A 16,071-nucleotide genomic window follows, 5' to 3' on the forward strand; every position below is an offset into this window, starting at 1 on the left:
ATTTCTTCAGAGCGGTTTGCAGGAAGGATTCTTCCAGTGCAAGCAGAGCTAAAGCCTTTTGTCTCCACAGTGATCTCATTCTGTTATTGATCTACAATAATGTGTCTCTGCAGATTTGAATGGCACTATTACAAGTAGCACCTTTAATTAATCTAACAAGTTGCAGCACCTTGACCCTACACATAAAAAAAAACAAAAAAAAACGTGAAAACTTAAAAGGTATAGATAAAAAAAAAGATAGATATTCACAAAAGCAGGTATAACTGGAGGATTGCTGCATTCAAAGTGAAAAAAAAACAAAAGCAGACATATGTACAGAAAGGCAAGAGCACAATCAGAGGAGAAGCTTTACGCTTACAAACAGTCTTTCGGAAATGTTTCTAAAACTTTGTGAAACTTTTGAAATTCTCTCTTATTTGCGGTATACTGAAGTGACTTATCCTCGAGCACAGCTGGTCTTAAAATCAGTTGGTCGCGTTGTCACTGACACCAAAAAACACACACAGAATTCAGCACAGTGGACACAAACACACACACACACACACACACACACACAAACACACACACACACACACACACACACACACACACACACACACACACACACACACACACACACACACACACACACCACACACACACACAACACACACACACACACCCCGATGTGAAACGTGTGCCATCCATGAACTACTACGTCGGTGGAGGTGGTGGGTGAGATGGCGGGAAGTATGGTGCACAAAGCTCACAACCTGGTTCTGTTTTCTGACAGGAGAAGTTTTTTTGGGGGGGCTTTTCTGCCTTTAAAAGGTGCACTATGAGTTCCTGCATGGTTTCGGCGCAATTTCATTTTTGTCTCAAATCGTAGGCATCTCTCCTTGATCCAGTAGCTGCCTGCCCCCTGAATACACCGTGAAAAAGCCCGGTCTCGGGAGACAACACAGGGGTCGTAAACGTCAAACAAACACTAGGGGGCACAGGCTGTGCACCAAAACACAACAAACCACGTTCAAGCCAATCACCGATAAGATGGTTGGGGGAGGGGTTGGGGGTTAGTGAGAGTTAGTCAGTTAGTCATGACAGTTATGGAAACATGGCGGGAGGGGCGAGCTTGCTCGGTTTTGTTTGGCATTTACTTGGAACGTCAACAGAAGTGACGTCATGCAGGAACTCAAAGTGCACCTTTAATTGACAGGGCAGCTAGGTGAGAAAGGGGAGAGAGAGGGGGAAGACATGCAGGAAATGGTCACAGGTCGGACTTGAACCCTGGACCTCTGCGTCGAGGCATAAACCTCTACGCGTATGTGCGCCTGCTCTACCAACTGAGCCAACCCGGCCACACAGACAGGAGAAGATTTAACCTATTCATTCACCCTTGATCTCATCAAAGCGATGCCAACAAAGCAGGATTGCCGCTGAATACAGGAAGAAACGGTGCGATAAAGGGGAGCATTATGTCGTCAGAAAAGAAAAAAAAGAAAAATATATATATATATATATATTCTGGCCTGTCTCCATGCAGAACTGTCTATATTTATTCAACTGTGTGGTTTGACGTTTCCAGTTTCATTGACACATGCAGTACAGCGCCACTCATTCACACCGAGTGGTTCAACCTGAGTGTACTATTCAAGGTTGGACTGACATAAAAGAGTCAGAAAGAGAGAAAGAGAGAGGCTGGGAGAAAAGGAGAGAGAGAGAGAGAGAGAGAGAGAGAGAGAGAGAGAGAGAGAGAGAGAGAGAGAGAGAGAGAGGGGAAAAGGAAGACGAGACAGGAACGGGCATTCAGTGCGAACCGGCTTGGTGGAGGCAGGAAGTGGGATGGAAGCGGCGCAAGCAGTAACGTGAAGGAGGAAGAAGGAGAGAGAGAGAGGGGGGGGGGCTGAGGGGGCTGCAGGTACTGTAGCTTTTCATATTCATGCTCTGTTGGGAGTGTGCTCCAAAAGAGACAGTAAAAAAAAAAAAAAATAAATAAAACACGGCTGCTGGAGCGAGGCCTAGCCGACATGAAAGGGGAGAATGACGGAGCAGAAACAGGGAGCTTGTCAAAAGGTGGGCAGCGGAAAAAAGACGAGGGCAACGAGAAGGAACACAAGGAGAGGAGAGGAGAGGAGGAGGAGGAGGAGGGAGAGAACGAGGCAGTGTGGGAAGAAAAAAAAAAAAAAAAAGAGGAAGGAGAGAATCTGAAGATGGCGATATTTAACCCTGAGCCGAGTTCAGACATCAAACCTGCTAGTTTGTAACCCCCAAGCCACGAGCAAGAGACAAAACACAGACACACTCACTCACTCACACACACACACACACACACACACACACACACATACACACACACACACACACACGCGCACACACAGGTGTAAACAAACCCCGACCGCTGGGAAACAACACTGTCCTAAAGCCTCATAAACGCACAGATCTGAACCGGACGGAAACATTTAAGCACAGAACACACAGACATGCACACGCGCGCACACACATATATACTGTACAGTGCGTGGAACACGGGATGAGTGTGGGTTGTTGGTGGTGGTGAGGGCGTGAGGCGTTCAAAGACAGGAGGGAGGGCAGCAGCGTCGACAACACAGCATCATCATGGTTGGCGTGTTAAGATGGAGGTCTGAGAAAAGCGGAGACGGTGGATACACACACCATGGGAATGGGCCAGAAAACACCGACGGAGATCTGAACAATGGAGATGGTCATGTTTTGTGGCAACGATGACTTTGGTTGATGGTTTCGGTGATGGCGGTGGGTCATGGGGGGGGGGGGGAGGGGCTGGGCGACAACACTGGTAATGGTAACAGTGGAGAGCGGAGGACGTAGGCAAGCGTTGGCCCCAACCCCCGGCGTCGGACCCCACCCCCACCCCAACCTGAGTGACTGCGGTGTTACCTGGGCTGGCCAACGCTCCCAGGGAGGCGGCGTTGGTGGACAGGGGGTTAGCGGTGTTGGGACTGGCGGAGTTTTGGGCCGCCGCCGCCGCCGCTGCTAAAGTGGCCAGGTTCTGCAACTGCAGAGCACTCATACCTGGAGAGAGGAGCCAGAGAGGGTGGTGTCAAAACCTGGGGAGCGAGGCTGAGGCGTGGGCTGGGTCGCCTGGCTGGACCGGTACAGCGTGCCAGAGGACAGTACTGAGCACGAGTTAGCTGCCTGGTGTCCGGAGGGTAAGGGTTAGGGTAAGGGTAAGGGTTAGGGTTAGGGTTAGGATTAGGGGTTAGGGTTAGGAGTGTATGGATATACTCTACTTGTGTATATGTCGTTGGTTTTGCTTTACTTTTAGACAGCTTTAGCGTATCTTTGTGAAGAGTCTGTAGTGTGTGAAGGCAAGCTGCAGCGGCTGATTCCGCTAATAAGTCCCAGATGTGTCGGAATCAGTGAAAGCAGCTGTTGTGGTGTTTAGGTTTGGTTCATTTCTGTGAGGCAGAGCTGCTCTGTCTGGAGGCACAAATAATCTCACTCATTTTGTTCAAATTATATTTTTCTGTCTAAGGAAAGATCAGTGGAGAAGGCTAAAAGAAAATACAGGAGGTAACTAACCTTCATAGTCTAGTTATCCAATAATCGTTGCCAATTATATTACTTGGGATTCAACTAGAGCTCCTTCTTTGCTCAGCTAAGTTGTGCTTGTATAAATAAAAGCCTGAATGGTCAATGATTAGAGCCTGACTGATGTGGGACTTCTGAGGCTGATATTGACATCTATAGTACGAAAGGGGGCGCTTAGGGTGCCTTTTCAACATCTGTCTGGGGATAACAGATGAAAATAAGCATTTCAGGCTAATTTACAGTTCTTTCATTTCTGTAGATCAATGAACACGCCTTGCCTTTTGCATGAACAGTCTCCCTTTCACACACTTCACAACTCCAATTTGGTTAGCTTTTCAACATCGTGTGCAATATTACTTTTTATTACTTTTCAATACCACGTGCAATATAAGTTTACAATATAATGCGAAATATTACTTTTAAATATAATACGCAATTTTACTTTTCAATATCATGTGCAATATAACTTTACAATATAATGCACAATATTACTTTTTATTACTTTTCAACATCATGCGCAATATAACTTCTAAATATAATGCGCAATATTACTTTTCTATTTTAGTTTACCTACTACTAAATGCATCTTACTTGTATTGACATTCTATTAGGTACTGGTGTTAGCATTACTCTTACAGACTTTACATTCATTACTCTATTGCTTTTTATTCTGACGTTGTAATAGGAATTTCAATCAAGTTATTTTCTGAGGCAGGACATTTAGCCGTTTAACAATAAACTTTTCTCTCTCATTTTGAACAGTAGACCTTACTCTGAACTATAATATAACAAAGATGTACTTTACACTTCAATTAATGATATATATACATACAGTACAGGCCAAAAGTTTGGACACACCTTCTCATTCAAATGCGTTTCCTTTTATTTTCATGACTATTTACATTATAGATTCTCACTAAAGGCATCAAAACTATGAATGAACACGTGGAATTATGTACTTAACAAAAAAGTGTGAAATAACTGAAAACATGTTTTATATTTTAGATTCTTCAAAGTAGCCACCCTTTGCTTTTTTATTAATAAGGGAAAAAATTCCACTAATTAACCCTGACAAAGCACACCTGTGAAGTGAAAACCATTTCAGGTGACTACCTCATGAAGCTCATAGAGAGAACACCAAGGGTTTGCAGAGTTATCCAAAAAAGCAAAGGGTGGCTACTTTGAAGAATCTAAAATATAAAACATGTTTTCAGTTATTTCACACTTTTTTGTTAAGTACATAATTCCATATGTGTTCATTCTAAGTTTTGATGCCTTCAGTGAGAATCTACAATGTAAATAGTCATGAAAATAAAAAAGGAAACGCATTGAATGAGAAGGTGTGTCCAAACTTTTGGCCTGTACTGTATACACAGTATATATATATATATATATATATGTCTGTAATACGCAGACATCAGCCTCCTGTAGATAACAGCCAGGCTCTCGCCACAGTGGCTTTCAGCTTTTAGCTTTAAAAATAAGAATTAAACTGCGTCCTATTCAGCAGCCACAGTGTAGTTGAGGCTGAATTGTTAATTTGCACGCTGTCATTAGCACACAGGCCTGTACTTGGGCATAATTAACGACTACAGGCCAACATCCAAATGATGGTGAAGCAAAGGCTATAAATTGCCTTCCGTGAGTACAACTAACCCTTTCACCTTACTCCGTGGAATATGCGTGTTTGTGCAAGTGTGTGAGTGCGAACATTACGAGGCAAAAAAAAAACCCTCATGAAGCAAAAACACAGAATCAGTCACCAGAGTTGATCTTACCACAGAGGCGCTTCCTTGGACTCATGAGCTCCGTTAGAGTTAGGAGTTAAAGGGTGGACACTGTCAATGTGAGGTGTATGTGTCGTATATACAGTCTGAGTGTATATACAGTACCATGGGAACACGCGCACGCACGCACACACACACACACACACACAAATAGACACACACAAACAAGACACCATGAAGAAGATCCATCTTGTTTGACACCGTGTTGAATGGTTTTTGAGGTTGGAACATCCAAACGGAGATATCCTTCACCCAGACAACCCGACTGAACGCAGCCAATGACAACAGATGGCTGAATTCATCACTGGGATTCACAGTTCTGATTGGTTAATTAAATATATACTGAAAAAAACTTCCAGAGGTTGTCGTGATGAGCAGCTGCAGCAGGCAGTGTGTGTGTGTGTGTGTGTGTGTGTGTGTGTGTGTGTTCACTGTAATGAGTGTGTACAATTGTGACTCATCTGTGCTTACTTACGAAGCCAAAACCAATCTTGTTTTTTCAAAGAGATTTTCTCCAATTTTCTGTTATACATCAACGGTTAAAATGGATTTCTGTTTTGTTTTTTGTTTTTTTACGGAAAAGGTGGGAATAAAACAGCCGTTTGGGTTTCTGTGAACAAGCGCTCGAATCTCGCACTAATTCGGACCGCGTTTTATCTTTTATTCTTTGAAGTGCGCCACATGAGTAAGCAGCAGCTGGCTCACGCAGACTCCTTCTCGACCCCGCAGAGAGAGAGAGAGACGAAGGCTGTTTGGTAGGGCCCTCCTTCGCGGCTCTATTATGATTTAAAAGACGTTTTTATTTCCCTGGCCTTTCCTCCTCGGTGGCTTTGACCACAGAGGCTCAGATCTACTCGCACACAAACGTTTTCAAGGTAATACCACTTCAGTATGTTTACAATGCTAACAAATAGTCATTGTATTTACTTCTCTCACCTTGGCTGCACTCTCCTTGCATTCCTATTTCCCTCGTCCCATTCCTTAATTTCTTCCCTTTATCTGCTCCTTCCTGCCTTGTGCTTCAGCTCTTTTTCCCGTTTCTTTCCTTGTTTGTTCTATTTCCCCTTTTTTCCTTTCATCTCCATTGTGGTCTTTTTCCTTTCCTCTCTTTTCCCAATCCTGTTTGCCCTTCCTATTCCCAATTCCCTGCCTTCCTTTATCCCATTTCCTTTTTTCCTTACCTGTCTCTATCTTCCATTTGCTCTGCTCTTCTCTTCTTGCCTTTTTTCCTCTCTTATTTTGTCCTTTCACTTCCCTTTTTCCTCTTCTTTCCCCTTCTCTTTTCCATTCCCTTTCCTTTCCTTGTGGACCCTTTACATCTTCTTCCTTTTCCTCTTTCCTACACGTCTTTTTCCTTCCCTTTCCTGCCTTTCATTTCCGGCTTCCTATCACTTATTTCCTCCCCATTTTGTTTCCTTTCCTTTCCCATTTTCATTTCCTTCACAGCCTTTTTCTTTCTTTCCTCCATAGTCATCTTTTTCTGTGCCTAATCCCTCTGTACTTCCTCCTCTTTTTCCATTTATTTTTCTTTGCCTCCCTGCATGTTTTCCTCCTTTCCAATTTTCCATATCTTAACTGCCTTTCCCTCCTCTTTTGTTTCTATTTTCTTTCCTGCTTTCTCTGTCCTCATTTCTTTCGTGGCCTTTTACTCATCCCCCTTTCCTCCTCTTTTAGCCTTTCATTTCATTTTCCTGTCCTCTCTTCCAATTCCCATTTTCTTACTTGGCATTTCCCTCTTCTTTTCCATTTCTTTCCCTGTCCTTCTATCTTTTCCTAACCTCCCTTTCTTTCCGGTCTTTGCCAGATGACAGGCGACTCCACAGCGGTTCTCTATCTTTCTATCTCTCTCTCTTTCTCCTCGCTAACTCTTTCTCCCGGTTTTTCTCAAAGCAACTCCGCCGCAATTCTTACTTTCATTCGTCAAAGGTTACCTCCCTCATTGAACGTATCATTTTCAACACAGTCATGAGGAGAGGAGAAAAAGGAGCAGGCGTGATATGAAAATAACCGGGTTAGAGGGGAACAAAGTCGAGATGAAGCCGTACGTACGGAGAGAGAAGGCAAAGAAAGAGAGACAAAAACAATCTACTGCCCGCATCAGAGTCGGGAGTATCCGGGCCTGTGCAGATGGTAAGTGAGTGTGTGAGCGACTGTGAGCACATATGTGTGCAAGGACGCATGCGTGTGTGGGTGTGTGTGTGTGTGTGTGTGTGTGTGTGTGTGTGTGTGTGTGTGTGTGTGTGCGCGGGCGCTCCATGCAGCCTGTATGGCAGCGCTGGGCTGCACCAGGCCGGCGTTGGCTGCGTCTAATTGAATGCACATTGGTGTAATTGAAGCCTCTCAGCTCTGCAGCTCCTCGTGTTAAGGACTGGGACCAGATGTCATTCAGCTGTGTCACATATCCTGCCAATCACTAATGCTCTCTCTCTCTCTCTCTCTCTCTCTCTCTCTCTCTCTGTGCACAGATGGAGGACCACCAGATCTCCAGATTCAGACGCCGTTACTCGCCCTCGCTTCCAAATCCCTGAGCCGATTTATCCGTGCGAGTGTGTGTTTGTGAGGAAATGTGCGTTTGAGCTCAACGGCAACAGAGTGAGCACACAATTTAAATCAGCCACAGGGAAACTGCGAGGCATTGTAACTCAAGGGAACACGACAGAAAAGAAACCGGAGGATACAAGACGGGACTCGCCACTTAAAAAAAAAAAAGAAAAAACTCCCATCACACTCAGACGTGTTATTGTGTCTCTGCAATTTCCCTATCCTGTCCCCCCCCCCGCGTCAGCTGACTAAAGAGCGTAAGATTAGGAGCTGACACCATACTAACAAACTCACAGAAGGATAGAAGAAAAAGAAGAGAGAAGCAGGGGAGAACAGACAGAGTGCGAAGGCTGGAGGAGGGAAGCGTAAAAGGTGAGATGAAGAAACTGTGATCGGAGAGGGCGGGAGGCGCAGGAGTGTCTGCAAAAAAAAAAGCGGCTTAAAATAAATAGAAAAGAGGAGAGAGAGTGGGAAGAAAGACGAGGAAGGAAAAAAAAGTCAGAGATGATGAGAGAGCGAGTATCCACGGGTCCCTGGAAGTCTTAAATAACCCCAAATTCAAAGCCCGAAAAAATTATATTTCTTAAAGACAGAGATTTTATCTTGTTCAACAGTTAATATGAGGCCTCTTGGCACGCTCAAGGCTTAGATTAATAAAGAACTGGGTTAATACAATATGCATTTTTTATTGCATCAGCTTCACTTAGAATTGGGCTTGTCCCTTACCATTTCCTATTTCTTTGTGTCCCTTTTTTTTCCTTATTCAACCCATTTAGAGTTTGAAAACTTTCACTGGCTACATTCACTGCAAATTTTTTTTATTTTATTAGCTGTACGTCTTAATTCTCTTCCTTAAATTCAATTCTTGTAGAGTTAAAAATGGCTATGAAGGGCTAAGAAATTGGCCTCGGACCTGCAGATACTCTTGAAAGGCAAAATATGGAAGATGACAGACCACAGAGACCCTCACAGAGGGAGAGAGCAGTAGATGGCGCCAGCCTGCAGTGCAAGATATCCACCAAAAGGAAGCCCACTTTTAACCATTTTTTTCCCCTCCACTCCACATTTTCTCCCGCCCCGGCAAAGCCTCGGTGCTACTGTTACACGCCCAGGGCACAGCTCTTGTCTGGCCTCATTAAAAGATCAAGACAATTCTTAGCAACCGTTAATAAATCTTCGGGGCTAAGATCTCTCTTTACTCCGCCACGCGAGTTCATCTGCTATGCTCTTTGGTTCCTCTTTTTTTTTTTTTTTTAGAAGCCTGTGAACAAAAAAATAAATAACAAAGAGACGCAACAAAAAGGGCCATTGCCGGCGCGGTTACGGGAGAGTTTATCAACTGATTTCTATTTTTTTTTACTTCTTTTTGGACTCACCGGCCATCTGCTGGATCCCGCTGAAGGCTCCTAGGTTACTGGAGGAGGTTGCCTGCTGGAGCAACTGATGGCAAAAGAAAAGAAAAAATAGATAGAAAGAGAGAGAGAGAGGAGGCAGAGGGGAAAAAAGAAGAGGGAGAAACCAAAGTGAGCTGGGTGGATACAGAAACAGCTTAACACAATGTCTATACAATGCTACGCTGGGAAGCTAAAGCCGTAATGAGCGGGTTTAGCAGTGTGTTTTTTTTTTTTTGCCTCGGCGCTCGATGAGTAAATGAGCTGCTAATATAGTTTGATCTCTCCTCTAAGCAAACAGCGTTTGTATTCCACCGCCATTCTTCCAGACAAGTTGAGCATGAAAGCGCCAATCTAGCCGACTAATTAGATTCCAGAAACAAAAGTGGAATACCGATGCTGTCAAAAACTCATCCTTCAAAGACTTGAATTAACAGCAAATTAACATCTTGTTTCCATTGTGTCTGTGGTCCCCCCCACCCCACACCCCTTTCCGGAATAGAGCGTAATCTTCTCAAAAAGTATGAAAAAGAGGATTGAAGATGGAGGAAAATCTGGGACCCCAATTCACAAAACACTTTTTTTTTATCTTAAATGTATCCCCCCCCCCTACATTTACCTTACAATGTAAGGTAATAGGGCAATTGTGACACCTGTATTTACATTCACAAAAGTGCTCGTTTTGCTGCTGACAGGCTCAGATTAATATTCTAAGTGTCTTACAACATTTTGGAAAGGACTTCTAAGGAGGTCGACCGTTCTGTTAAAGGGTAAGATCCTTTTTTTTTTAAACATAAAAACGTCCGCAAAATTGCCTTCGCTAAACCCACCAGACTCCATGTAAATAAACAGTAATTTTAGCATCGTAAAATACACTTCATTCAAAGTCGACAGAAACAAAATAAAACTGCGAAAAGCTGTCCACTTTTCCAACAATCACAACTCTACTTTTGGTTGAAATAAACACATAGTTTACCGCTTTACATGTGAAAATATGTTGGCTCTATTCAGGCTAAAAGTATTGTTTTTTTAAATGGGGTCTGGTGGGTTTAGCGCTAGCGATCTCAGAGCTGTTTCTGGTTAAACAGAAAGGTCTTAAAAAGGTTTGAAAAGGCTTATCTCTGCTGGGATCCTTATCATAATGTTGTCTGAAACTTAGAATAACAATCTGAAATTGTCAGTGGCAAAAAAAAAATTTACGATGCACATTTGCCCCATAGGGTTACATTGCAGCCCGGTCTGTGGCTGCCGGTTACAGCGTTCATGCTTAACACTGGACCAATTTCAAAGATTGTTGTCCCTATCAGTCACTTACACACAAAAACATAGGAAAATAGGGTCCAGGTTGAAAAAAATCCCCCCAAATTACCCTTTAAGGTTAATTTAGAAACTGAAGCGCAATAAGTCAAGGGTTAGTGCTGAGACATTTTACAGGAAGAGTCCTGAGTATGAGGCTCTGAAAAAGGGCCGCAGAGACATGGGGGGAGAGAATGAGGTTTCTGAACCCTACTTTAAAAACAAAAAAGATCCCCCAAAATCCCCCAATCAAACAAATCAACCGATGAAGGTCTCAGATGCTGTGCAGCCGAGCCTCCACTGCAGGATTTCTCAAATTGGGGATCAGTGGGCTCCCAGGGGTTTCACGCTGTCCCCCAGCCAGATCCGTTTGCTTTGTTTAATCCCACAAAAGTCCTAAGAATTCACCGCAATTAGTGAATATATTGGAACAATTACAAAATAGGCCTCACTTTCAACTATTGTTTCCGTTGTTTCTGTCCTTGGAAAACCACGTAAATGTCACTTTTTCCTGTTCTGAATTTTGTTCTAAGTTTTGTTGTAGCAAGCTACAATATAAATTAATAGGGCAATTGTGCAGCTCGTATTTATGTTCACAACAGGCCTCGTTTTGCCACTGACAGGCTCAGATTAATATTCTAAGTGTCTGACAACATTATGGAAATTTTTTTTTTAAGGAGGTCGACCTTTCTGTTAAAGGGTAAGATAGGGCTGGGCAATATATCGATATTATATCGATATCGTGATATGAGACTAGATATCGTCTTAGATTTTGGAAATCGTGATATCGTAAATGGCTTAAGTGTTGTCTTTTCCTGGTTTTAAAGGATGCATTACAGTAAAGTGATGTCATTTGCTGTGTTCTATTATTTTCTACCCGGACATTATGTCCACATTACTGAAGATTACATATCTTAAAGATTTTTTGTTAAAGCACCAAGGGTCAACCCTATAATATCGCCACAATATCGAAATCGAGGTATTAGGACAATCTGATTTTCTCCATATCGCCCAGCCCTAGGGTAAGATCCGCAAAATTGCGTTCGCTAAAGCCACCAGACTCCATGTAAATAAACGTTGACAGACAGAAAATAAAACTAGGAAAAGCCAGTTTCGGTCGTCTTTCTACTTTTCCAACCATCACAACTCTAGTTTTGGTTGAAATAAACACATAGTTTACCGATTTACATGTAAATATGTAGGCTCTATTCAGGCTAAAAGTATTGTTTTTTTTTAAATGGAGTCTGGTGGGTTTAGCGCTAGCGATCTCAGAGCTGTTTCTGGTTAAACAGAAAGGTCTTAAAGAGGTTTTAAAAAGGTAGATCTCTAGAGGCTTAGGCCTCGACGCAGAGGTCCAGGGTTCGAATCCGACCTGTGACGACTTCCTTGGGCGTCAGTTTGGTTTGAAATGTGCTGGGGACAGAGATGCATTCAGAAGTGCATTTTCAGAAGTGCCGGGTACAATGACGCGTTAATTTTTTTTTTCTCTTTCGTGCAGGTCATGTTTTGAAAGACGCTGTCTTGTAGCTTACTAATGTAAATGAATACAAATGTATACAAAAATGTGGTGAAGTCCGACACGTTTTATGAAGAAGTCTTAAGTTTTCAACAACAAAAAAAAAGTTGTGAACAGAGAAGCGTGTTGCCAGCGCAGCAGCAGAACGGCTGTGTCTGTGCCTGCCCTGTGGGGATAGTAGAGATTTTTGCGGATTTGTCGGCATCTGTCGCTCAAGAATTATGTGTTATGAACTTTATTTATTTTTTAACTAAACTGAGCTCGAGGTTTTCAAAAAAAGTGGTGGGTACAAAATGACTCGTGACGAAATCTCATAGGTACGCGTACCCACTGTCCCCACCGAAATCGACGCCTATGTGTCTTCCCCCTCGCTCTCCCCTTTCTCACCTAGCTGTCTAAAAAATAACTTAAAAAAATAGGTTGATCTCTGTTGGGATCGTTTCCATAATGTTGTCAGAAATTTAGAATTTAATATTAGGGGCAAAAAGCACTTTTATACGAAACGGGGGATTTCCCCCCCCTTTTTTCCCCCTGTTGGCGTTGCAGGTTCTATTGTGACCAATTTCCAAGATTGTTGTCCCTATCAGCCATCATTAAAAACATATATTATGGGCTCCTAGCAGCTTCGAACCCTGTTCAGAGACCTCATTTCCTTCCAAGGGACAAAGGATGGAGGAGAGGAATCACAGAACAAAAAAGAAAGAGAGGAGGAGAGGAAGAGACAGGAGGCCAGGAGGTGTATAGTGAGTATTTGGGTGTTTTTCAGGTCGGAGAGTTTGCGATTGGGGCACTGACTGCTGCGGCGTTGGCCATGGGGCTGTAGTAAGGGGTGGAGGAGGTGATGGTGGGTGACGTGGCGGCTCTCCTTACAGCCAGATACTGCGGGGTGAGGCCGCCCAGGCCCGTCAGGCTCCCCCAGGTGGTGGCGCTGTTGAGCTGCTGCATCTGCTGCGCCAGCTGCTGCTGCAGACGCCGCTGCTCCTTGTCCTTCTGCGTGTCGGCGAACTTCACCACGATGGGGGACGAGCAGCCCTGCGGTGGGGGGAGGCAGAGGGAGAGGGAGAGGGAGAGGGAGAGGGAGAGGGAGAGGGAGAGGGAAAAGAAATGATGTGAGGGGCAGAGAAGACGAATTGGATTTTGTTGTCCTTACAGGTCAAAAGCGTTTTTTGCACTTTTGCTATGCTTTTGACACTTCCGTCACTTTTGTTGAACGCTTTTTTTCCATTCACGGTCAATAAACCTAATTCATATGACAATTCATATCTCATTTTTGAGTTAAAAAAGCAGACATTATGAATTATTTGGACTAATAGTTAAGATCAGAGGATGTTGAGTGGATCACAGACTGGTTTAGGTCAAAGCTTAAAGGCCTTTTTATAGTTGTGCGTAGAATTTACGGCGTGGGGTCCGGCGTAGACGCAGAGGGGTCTGCGTCTACGCCGGACCCTACGCCGTGGCCTGACGCGCACCTCTCGAAAAATGTAACTGCACGTCGCTCGGCCGTGGCTTGGTAGCGTTGTATTTCCCCCAACTCATTTCCTGGTTCTCCTTCTCCATAAACAACAGGAAATCAAGGAGAAGGTTAACTTTTCCTGCTCCAGATTCCCCACAATGGTCACAAAACACAGGGGAGACGCTTTGTTTCTCTCACCAGGACTCTAGAGTCACTACTCACTCTGAAGCTAATCGCCGTCACTCTCTCACTTCTCTACCACACACTCCCCACACACACACACACACACACACACACACACACACACACACACACACGCGGCTCGACGCACACACCAGCGCACAAGTATAAACATCAGGCCACTTATGTAGGCTAGGGAGAGAGCTGTAAAACGGCCTTAAGGCTGTTTTATGCTTCTGCGTCGAATCGACGGCGTACTCCCGCATACCCCTCTGCGTCGCCGCGAACGCCCCCTCTGAGCCCTCCGCCGTAGCTCGACGTGCACCCCCATAAAAATCTGTAACTTTGCGTCGAGGCCACGCAGACCGCAAGGACTGTGATTGGTCAACTGGTCCTGTGTGTTGATGGTCGGTGTTTCAAGCAGCCCACTGTGGGGAGTAGCACCATGCTAGTTCACTGACATCAGCTCTGCAAATAAACTCAGACAGATTTTGGTTACAATGACGGGATTATCCGTTTGTAAAGTGTCTATATGTCAGTAACGTTTTGAAATTAGCACTTCGCCAGCAAGCAGTACTTTGTGGGCAGTTGTGCTAAAGTTTGCTTGCTAACATAACATAAACTGCCTGGCAGACACCTCGCAAATAACCTCAGACTTATCCCCCAGCGTTATGGCGGTAAAATGCACCGCGATGCAAAGCAACCCCGACGCAGAACTCCAAAAGGGTCACGACGACGACGCCGTAGAGACGCCGTAGCGACGCCGTGGAGTTGACGCAGAAGCATAAAACAGCCTTTAGTCAGGATACTGTTTTGAAACCATTTAAACAGGTTTTTCAAATGTTATAAAATTATATAAAACACCCAAACTTCAACTAATCATTCATTTTACCTGCAAAGAAAGTTGTAAGGAACCCATACATCCATGCATCTATGGTATTTTTGGGACTTTTGGTTCAAAGAAACCCATATTTCTGATATAAAAAAAAAGTTGAAAACTAATTTGACCCAAGGACAACACAAAGGTTAATTAAACATGTCCCTTATAAAAAAAAAATATATCACGGCAAAATGATAACCTATACTACACTCTAAGAAATATCTGTGTATCGGGGCGCCTGGAAAGCTCAGCTGGTAGAGCCTGCGCCCCATGTACAGAGGCTCAGTCCTCGCCGCAGCGACTGCAGGTTCAACTCCGTCCTGCAGCCCTTTGCTGCATGTGCTTCCCTCTCCCTCCCCTTTCATGTCTAAGCTCTTCTCTCAAATGAAGGCCTAAAATGAAGGAAAAAAAATCTTAAAAAAAGGAAAGAAACGAAAAAGAAATATCTGTGTATGAACAGTTGTAAGACTGTATATTTTAACAGAAATTGTCCATAGAACGTGATTCACAGTTATTATTTTTGTTTTTTTTAATTTTGGAATTGCATAATTTGTGCTCCGACAACTTTTGCTGGCCACGTTGTCCCTTTTTTTCCGACGTTTGTCGCTTTTCACTAAGTTATTGTCATTTTTGTTGACATTTGGGCTTTTTGTGGCTTTTTTTGGACATTTTTTGAAGTTTCTTTCAACGTTTTCTGAAGTTGACTAACTGAGCAGCTATGTACGGGATCATTTTACACAGGACTGACAGCAAATGTTCTGTATTTTTAGCTCCATGTTAATACTATGTGTTTTAATTACGGGGCAAAGTCCGGCTCATGAGCTATGAGAGCTTTTTCTGTCATTTTACAGATTCATTTCTTAGAGTGTACAGTATATGAGGAAAATATCTCATTGCGATTATTTTTGACTGATATTGCCATTGGGATATGATTCACCATATGGGAGGGAGTGCTCATTTTTGTATCATTATTCTCATTTTCATTGAAAAATAAAAAAGTAACATTTTTAAATTATTATAGTGTTTCCTTTAGTCTGTAGGACTACTGCGATGTGGATATTGCACTAGTCCAAATAGTGATTCATTTAGAAATAACATCGCAACACATGCAACAAAGAGGACAATGCAAAAAGAAAGAAATTACCAAACAAAGAAACAAAGAAAGAAGAGGAGCAAATTGGAAAAAAGGGAAAGAAGAGAAGAGCAGAGGGAAAAAAGAGGAGACATAACAGGATGGGAAAGAAGAGAGAGGAAAGAGGGGAGAAGAGTAAGATAAAGGGGAGAGGAGAGGCAAAAAAAGAAGAAGAGAGGAGAACTGGGGGCAGAGAAGAGGATGAAGCAGAGGAAGAAAGAAAAAATTGAAAAAAAAGAAGAGGAGCAAATATGAAAAAAGGGAAAGACGAGAACAGCAGAGGAGAGGAGAAAAAAAGTGGAGACATAACAGGACAGGAAAGAAGAAGGAAAACAGGGGAGAAGAG

The 16,071-nt window shown here is 43.5% G+C and overlaps 1 protein-coding gene across 23 annotated transcripts in view; it reads right to left on the reverse strand.

Moving 5' to 3' along the window:
• The window catches only part of celf2 (cugbp, Elav-like family member 2), a 237,799-nt gene that overhangs the window by 18,240 nt on the left and 203,488 nt on the right, over nt 1-16,071 (reverse strand). For 7 of the 23 annotated variants that reach the window (XM_039791623.1, XM_039791620.1, XM_039791621.1 and 4 more), the window contains 3 exons: nt 12,876-13,112; nt 9,254-9,317; nt 2,896-3,030 (listed from right to left, as the gene is read on the reverse strand). In XM_039791623.1, the coding sequence (XP_039647557.1) occupies nt 2,896-3,030; nt 9,254-9,317; nt 12,876-13,112 (436 nt within the window). The remainder of the gene's footprint in view (nt 1-2,895; nt 3,031-9,253; nt 9,318-12,875; nt 13,113-16,071) is intronic. The other 16 variants (XM_039791634.1, XM_039791631.1, XM_039791635.1 and 13 more) reach the window with 3 other exon arrangements.

Source organism: Perca fluviatilis, chromosome 23 (assembly GCF_010015445.1).
Source record: "Perca fluviatilis chromosome 23, GENO_Pfluv_1.0, whole genome shotgun sequence".
Taxonomy (NCBI): Eukaryota; Metazoa; Chordata; class Actinopteri; order Perciformes; family Percidae; genus Perca; species Perca fluviatilis.